The following is a 7500-nucleotide window of genomic DNA, read 5'->3' on the forward strand; positions in this document are numbered from 1 at the left end:
GGTGGCTGAGCCATAGGAGGAGTGCAGGGGTGGGGGTGGGGTTTGGAGGCAGCTCAGCTGACCATGGGACTCACGTGTTCCCCCTAGGGTCCGGAAGGCCAGAGACAGGGAGGGAAAGTTAACATTAAATTTCAGCCTGTACCTGGTGGCCCTGAGCCCCGAGTTCTACCCCAGCTCCCCGGAAATAAGAAAGCGAGAGTATCAGTGGAGGGACCGGGATGGGGGGCAGCTCTGAGCCTGTGGCCCCTTCTGCTGGGCTGAAGTCAGAGGCCAGCATGGGATGCCTGGAGGTCAGGGACTGAGCCATGGGTCTCCCCGGGGCCAGTGGAGGCTGAGGACACAGACAGGGACAGACACAGTCCCCAGCCAGAGATGCTGAGGTCCCCTGTGCAGGACGGGTGGGGGGGGGAGGGGGAGGATCGGAAGGGGTGGTCCGCAATCCGTCACCTCTCACACACTCGCACTGTCCATGCAGCAACGATCCAGGAGGAGATGCTGAAGACCAATAGCACAGTGCCGGGGCAGATTGTCATGAGCGTCTTGGTGACGAAGCGCGTGTTGAAGGTGACGCGGTTAAGGGCCCCGATGCTGCGGCTGGACGCATCGGTGAAGATGCGGCTGTGCAGGAGCATGACCCGAGCCAGCAGGTAGAGGCGCAGGAACATGGGGATGGACAGAAGCACATCCAGGTCGGCCTCGGCTGCCGATGGCACTAGCGAGAAGGCCAGTCGCGCCGTCCACGTGAAGCGGTAGTGGCCAGGCACTGGGTGGATGGCACACACGACCAACTCCAGCGAGATCAGGGACACGCGCTCCCACGTCATGGCGATACGCCAGTCATCAGCGCCATTGTCCACCAAGAACAGCTGCAGGAAGGAGGTGGCTGAGTGGGTCCCTGGGGATGGGGCTACCCCTCAGTGGGAATGCTGGCATGGGCCTCAGCCCCACCCAGCTCAGGATTTTGGACAAAGATTATTTTTGTGTACTTTTGAGAGAGGGTCTCATTTAGTCCAGGCTGGCCCTGAACGTCTAGATAATCAAGAATGACCCTGAAGTCCTGATTCTTATGCATCAGTCTGCCAAATATTTGATGACGACAGGTGTAAAACAACCTATTTGACTGGTTTTATTTTGCTTGCTTTTTTTTTGTTGTTGTTAAATTTTTTGAGACAGGCTCTTATTATAAAGCTCAGATTGGCATTGAACTATCAGGAATCCTCCTGCCTCAGCCTCCAAAGTACTAGGATGACGGGGTATGTGCCATGTAGGACACTTGCTTTCTCAGCTGCAACCAAAACTCAAAGCCAACCAAAGGTGCTTGCTTTGCCAGCAAGCCTGAGGATCTCAGTTCAAGTCCCGGATCCCAAAGGAACGACCTCCACTCATGCACATGTACATACACACACACACAAAGAAAAAAAGGAGGCGCTGGGCTGGACTCTGGGGAACGTGCTTGCCTCGCTGCCCTGGGTCTGATCACCAGAACAGCAGAGATGTCCTTTTAGTTTAATGTCCACCTAGCCCTGCTGGAGACATACAGCCTGACACTGTCTTGGGATGCAGTGTTGATGGCTGGCTTCAGCAGCCCCCCACCCCCCCACCCTCACCCCCCACCAGCCATCCACACTGCAGGTAACGCCTCCTCTGTGGTCCAAGTGCCAAGCAGCGACCTCATCACCGCCAGCTCTTGGTCTGACTCCCTCAGCCCTGCATCCCAGAATCTGTGCATCTTAGCAATCAAGGCTCTCAGCAATGCAGAGAGCTACACCTCTGGCTTTGTGGCCCCCCTCAGCCTCCATCCCTCAGCCTCCATCCTCAAAGGGTGCCTGCCTCCCAGCAGGCTGGAAGGAAAAACTGGTCTTAGCTGGGCCCACGCTGTCATCCCAGCACTGGGCCATGATGACAAGATCAGTAGTTTCCAGACTGGGCTACTCGAGACCCTGTCTCAAAAACAGAAATCAGCCCCTGGAAAGCAGACAAAGTGGGGATGCTAGGATGGTCAAGAGTGGGACATTATTACCCCAGAGGCCCTGGCCCAGCGCTGGGTCATACCTCTGCAGCGGTGAGTACCAACCTGGATCTCACGGGCGTGGTACAGGATGACAAGGCCAAGCAAGATGACAGTGGACAGGCTGATGAGGCATTTCAGGGCAAAGGAACACAGTGACTCCTGCGAATGGAGAGGAAGGGGACGCCGTGGGTTCCCGGCATAGCTGCCCAGGTGCTGAGAGGAAGGGGAAGCTGTGGGTTCCCGGCATAGCTGCCCAGGTGCCAGCTGAGTGGGGACAATTCCACCCAAACAGGATCTACCCCTGTGGCTTCCCCGACTCCAAGTCTTAGCTCCTCTGGCTCCCAGAAACTTCTCAGCTGTCACCCAGCCTTATGGATCTTGGCAACTTCTGTATGCAGCACCTGTCTGCATTCCCTCTTCTGCGGGCCCAACCTAGATGCCATCCCCTGCTGAGCAGACACCAAGGGACAGGGCCTACCTTGGTGTACACACCCCAGGACAGCTCTGTTTCTGTAACCATGACGACAATCCCAAACATGCCAAAGATGAGTGCGTAGTCGCTGAGCCGTTTACGTTTCTCGAAGAGGGCCCTGCGGTGACCCAGGCGGTGGCTGACCGTCGGGGGCTTCCCCGAGTCTGTCTTGTCTTCCTCTTCCTCTTCCTCTTCCTCCTCCTGCTCTTGGGGATAGCCCCTGGAGCCACCGGGTGACAGCCTGGCAGGCTGACCCTTGGCCACCATCTGCAGGCCTGGGCCTTGGGTGGGCTGTCGGGGGCGGCCTGCCTCAGGGTCCACAGGCTCCCAGCCCAGGAATCCAGGCCCGCTGCCCAGAGGCCGCCCCACGCTGCCATTGTGGCTGCGGCTACTCATGGCCACTTGCCTCCGTGGGCTGGGCGTGCAGCAGGCCCGTTGGGGCCCAGCATGGTTCAGCAGCAGGGCTTCTGAATGGACCTGTGGAGACAGCAAAGAGTGAACATCACCACAGCCATTCCAGAACATTCCAAGGCTCAGAAGAGTCCAGGATGCATTGATCATCTGGAAAATGAGTATCTACTAGTCCTGCTCAAAACCTGCTTTGGCTCCCCAGCTTCCAGACACCAGCATGCCCTGTAACCACCCTGGCCCATGAGCACTCCCGGCCCCTCAAGCTACTGACAGCAGGTGACAAGGTGGCCTGGATGACTGCAAGGCCTACTGCATACCTCTCCACACACGGATGAAGAGGCAGTATGGGGCTGTGACTCAGCTGCCTGACACATGTACCAAGCACAGCCTAGGAGCTGCCATGTTGTTCCCCTGAGACAGCCTCCTTCTCGGCAGGCTGGGCTGGCACAGGAGGACGGATGCAGAGCAGGCAGGGGAATCTACCTCAGTGACCAGTCCTGGGCACACTGCATTTTGAGTCTCCAGTTAAAAGGACTGTTGCTCCAGGCACAAGGGGAACTCCTGTTCTGGTTTTATAGAGTAAAGCTGAGGGAGGTCAGGCAGCCAGCTGGGTCTTCCCTCAGCCAGCACCAAGTCAGGGCAGAGACTAAGGAACACTGCCTGGCAGTGGCTGAGGGCAGGACCTTGACTGGGAACCAGCCAGGCTCTGCCTGAGGGGCTGTGAGCTTGGGACAGTTGTGCTTTCCAGCACGGGGCCTGGGATACCAGCTCAGTCCATTTTCTCTTGTCTTCTGTGATTTTATTTATTTAGAGACAGGCTCTCGATCTACAGTTCAGGTTGGCCTAGAGCCCATGACAAACACCAGGCGCTGGGATGGCAGGTGTGAGTCGCCACGCTAGGAATGGTGTGACATACCTATCATGTAAGTAACTGGGGAGGCTGAGGCAAGAGGTGCTGAACAGCAAGGCTAGCCTGTCCTATGGAAGTTTGAGGCCAACCTGGGCTACCTGAGAACCTGTCTCAAAACAAATAAAATAATATAAAATCGGATCAGTAAGTGTCCCTTGCTGTGAGCCTCAAGAAGGCACTCACCTCCCACACCCCTTCGCAGGAACCACAGTGAGAATGGCCCATGACAGAAACTCCCAGGACACTAGACCTGTGTCAGGTGGCCTCCCCAGCAGCCAGAGGGGAAATGGGGTGGAGGAGGGGGTGCCGGGGCTCTTCTCACCAGGCTCACTGACTCCTCAGGGTGACCGGCGCTGCTTGCCCTTTGCCCACCGGCTACCAGGGAGCTTACAAGGCCAGGCTGGCAGCCCAGGTGCTGTCACTGAGCACCTTGACCTCCGTTCAGGGTGGCCGGCGAGCGCGTGCTCATGTCACTGGCTGTATCACATCCACCCTTGTGCACAGACTTCGTGGACTCAGCGTCTCCCACTCGCAGTCTTCCCTCACCGGGGGACACGCGCACCCACTCTTCTGTATCCCTGACCCTGACCCCGTGGCGACACCATCCCCAGCGTCGTCCCCAGCCGCATAGCCCAGGGACTTGTTATTACTGCTCTCCCCCCCTCCCCAGCCTCCCCCCTTCCTCTGCCAATACCTGCGGGCGACGGCGGGGACCTGGACCCGCGTGCCAGCGCGTCCCCGCCGCGGCCGGCCAGGGAGGGGGAGAAGCACCGCCCCGGATGAGCGGCGCCTTGGATTGGTTGAGTGTTTCAGACCCCGCCCCCCGTGACCCCGCAGGTCCCGCCCATGCTTAAAGCTCCCTCCTGGGCACTCCGCAAGAATAGGAGTCCCAGTGATAGCCGTCTGTGCTCGGGCAGCCAGCTATTGCAGGGGATTCTGCACACCCGGACCTCATCTCTGGGGACAGAAAACCCCGCTCACCCCCAGGGACCCCGGTCCTGAACCCTATCAGCCTTGCGGGCAGAGAGAGCTCCAGGGAGCTGGAATCAAGGCTGGGAAGACCCCAAACCTGCTGTCTCTCTCATCACCCAAGCCAAACTTGCAGAGCTCACTCATGAAAGTTTTTGTTTTGAATCAAGGTCTCACATAATCTAGGCTGGCGTCAAACTCAATGTGAAGTGCAGGCTGCGCTAGAACTCACCAGGCAGCCTGGGTTAGCCTTGAACTGGCTTTGTAGCCAAGAGTGACCTTGAAGTCCTGTTTCTTCTCCCTTCATCTCCTGAGTGCTGGGACAGGCTTGGGCCACCCTTCCAAACTCATGCAACATTTTTTTTGTGGTCTTGGGTTTTTTGTTTTTGTTTTGTTTTGCTTTGTTTTTTGATAGCTCTGTAGCCAAAGCTGATCTTGAACTTATTCATTGAAATCCTACAGCCAGACGGTGGTGGTGCACGCCTTTAATCCTAGCGTTTGGGAGGCAGAGGCAGGCAGATTTCCGAGTTCGAGGTCAGCCTGGTCTACAGTGAATTCCAGGACAGCCAGGGCTATACAGAGAAACCCTGTCTCGAAAAAACAAAACAAAACAAAACAAAACAAAACAAAACAAAAAAAACAAAAAAAGAAGAGAAAAGAAAAGAAAAGAAATCCTCCTGCCTCAGCCTTCTTCCTAAAGTGCTGGAGTTTCAGGTGTGTCCTAAGACACCCAAGAGACCAAGGGGCAGTCCTATTCTCCAGCCCCTCAGTCATGTGACTACTTACAAGCTGGGGAGCTGAGGTTTTATCTGCAGCCTCGGGTGCCCCAGATGCAGCGTTGCCTCCCAGCTCCATCTCTTTCCTTCCTGGCCCAATATCTATGTAGCTCAGGGAGCCTCAGGAAGGACTGAGGTACAGGTGTGTGGCCAGCAAGTGGCCCGGGAGCAGTGACAGCACTGAGCCCCAGCAGAGCCACCAACACAGTGACAGTCCAGGTGTTAGGGACCACATCCGCACTATCCACAAAGGTGAAGCCGGATGGAACTAGCCTGGGGTGACAGACATAAGCAAGGTTCCAAGAGGCACCACAGAGGGACAGGCCAAGTGCAGCAGGTTCTGTCTCCAGCCCCTAAACTTTCTGCACCTGGCCACCTCACCCCGCAGCCGTAGGCCTTCCCTTGGACCACCCACTTGGACCCAGGAATTTTTTTGCTTTTTGTTTTAGAAAAAGTTTCATGTTTGTGAGGCTCAAGCTCACTGCAGAGCTGAGGATGACCTGGAACCGGCCTTCCTGTCTCTACCTCTCGGGTCTTGACTGAGAGGACAGGCCTGGGCCATCAAGCCCCATTTGTTCAGTGCTGACAACAGAAGCCAGGGCTTCAAAATCAATAAAACTATAAGCACTCAACCTCCCAAGAGCCTCTCACAGCTCCCAGGGATTAGGGGCATGCCCCTGTCTCAACATGCACCCCCATGGTGCCTGTGACCACAATCAAGTCCAACAAAGGAATTCACAAGCTCAGCAGCCACTGCCTCTAAGATGCACCCCATCTTGCCCTCGAGGAGCCCCCGGAGGAGGAGGTATCATAGCAATCAGTTGGGATGGCCCGGAGGCCTCTGGGAACCTCAGCCCTGGAGACAGATAAGGTTGGAGGTGGTAATGGGCAGGGGCTGTTACTGGGCTTGAGTGCAAACTGGCCGCACCTTCTTCCTAGGCGTGGGCTCCAGAGGGGCATGGTGGGCAGGAAGGAAGCAGAGGAGCCACAGATACACTTGGGATACTGTTAGACTCCTGTGACAGGAAATAGCTTTGCAAAAAACTGTCCTCTGGAGACTGCTGAACACGAGGCCCTTCCTTAGGGGCTGAGGGCTGAGCCACCAGCTCTGGGCAGTGGCTGAAGGACACCAGGGAACCCTTTCAGGCCTGAAGGTATCCAGAGATGGGGGCTGAAGCAAAAGTGGCTTGGTCACACACACTCTCTTACCTCCACCACACCCACCAAGCTCTGAAATCAGCCAGGCCCAACAGCACCCGGCTGCCACCACAGCACTTGGGAGGTGGAGCCCTGAAGATCGTAAGATATAGGCCAGCCTTCCCTACAGAGATGGGAAGCCAACTTGGGCTACAGCCCTGTCACAAAATGAACAGAACATTAGGAGAGAATTTGTCATAGCTGAGTGTGCAAAGGCCCTGAGGCAGGGGCAAAGAATGAGAAGTGGGGGCACACATCTTAGGGAGCTAATTCTGAGCTATCTGGGGCTCAGAGATCTTGGATTCACCCATCACAATGTGCCCTGAGCCTGTCATGTATACAGAGCTTTTACTCTCAGGGATAACAGAAGCCCCCAACAAGCCAGACTTCAAGTGGGAGAGAACTGGCCCCAGTCCTCTCCAGGAGAACGCCCTCCCCCAATAATACATAAGGTGTCTCCATCAGCCTCCTAAGGGAGCTTTTGAGGACCCAGCCACTCATTTCTGCAACCATCAGGACCTCCATTTGTCCCCAAACTTCACAATCTGACCTTATTCAGAAGTACTATTTGGGCCCGGTGGTGGTGGTGCACGCCTTTAATCCCAGTACTTGGGAGGCAGAAAAAAAAAGAAGTACTATTTGATATTTGATGTTTTTTGTTTTTGTTTTGTTTTGTTTTCTTGGTTTTTCAAGACAGGGTTTCTCTGTGTAGCCCTGGCTGTCTTAGAACTCACTCTGTGGACCAGGGTGGCCT

General features: G+C 55.9%; 1 protein-coding gene across 8 annotated transcripts in view; it reads right to left on the reverse strand.

Annotated features, from left to right (window-relative positions):
* Positions 1–7500, reverse strand: part of Kcnn1 (potassium calcium-activated channel subfamily N member 1) — a 23819-nt gene that overhangs the window by 9749 nt on the left and 6570 nt on the right. For 6 of the 8 annotated variants that reach the window (XM_031340182.1, XM_031340183.1, XM_031340186.1 and 3 more), the window contains 3 exons: positions 2490–2960; positions 2075–2170; positions 448–866 (listed from right to left, as the gene is read on the reverse strand). In XM_031340182.1, coding sequence (XP_031196042.1) covers positions 448–866; positions 2075–2170; positions 2490–2879 — 905 coding nt within the window. In that variant the 5' untranslated portion in view covers positions 2880–2960. Of the gene's footprint in view, positions 1–447; positions 867–2074; positions 2171–2489; positions 2961–4498; positions 4581–7500 lie in introns of those variants that run through there. The other 2 variants (XM_031340188.1, XM_031340185.1) reach the window with 1 other exon arrangement.

The sequence above is a fragment of the Mastomys coucha genome, unplaced genomic scaffold, assembly GCF_008632895.1.
Source record: "Mastomys coucha isolate ucsf_1 unplaced genomic scaffold, UCSF_Mcou_1 pScaffold22, whole genome shotgun sequence".
Taxonomy (NCBI): Eukaryota; Metazoa; Chordata; class Mammalia; order Rodentia; family Muridae; genus Mastomys; species Mastomys coucha.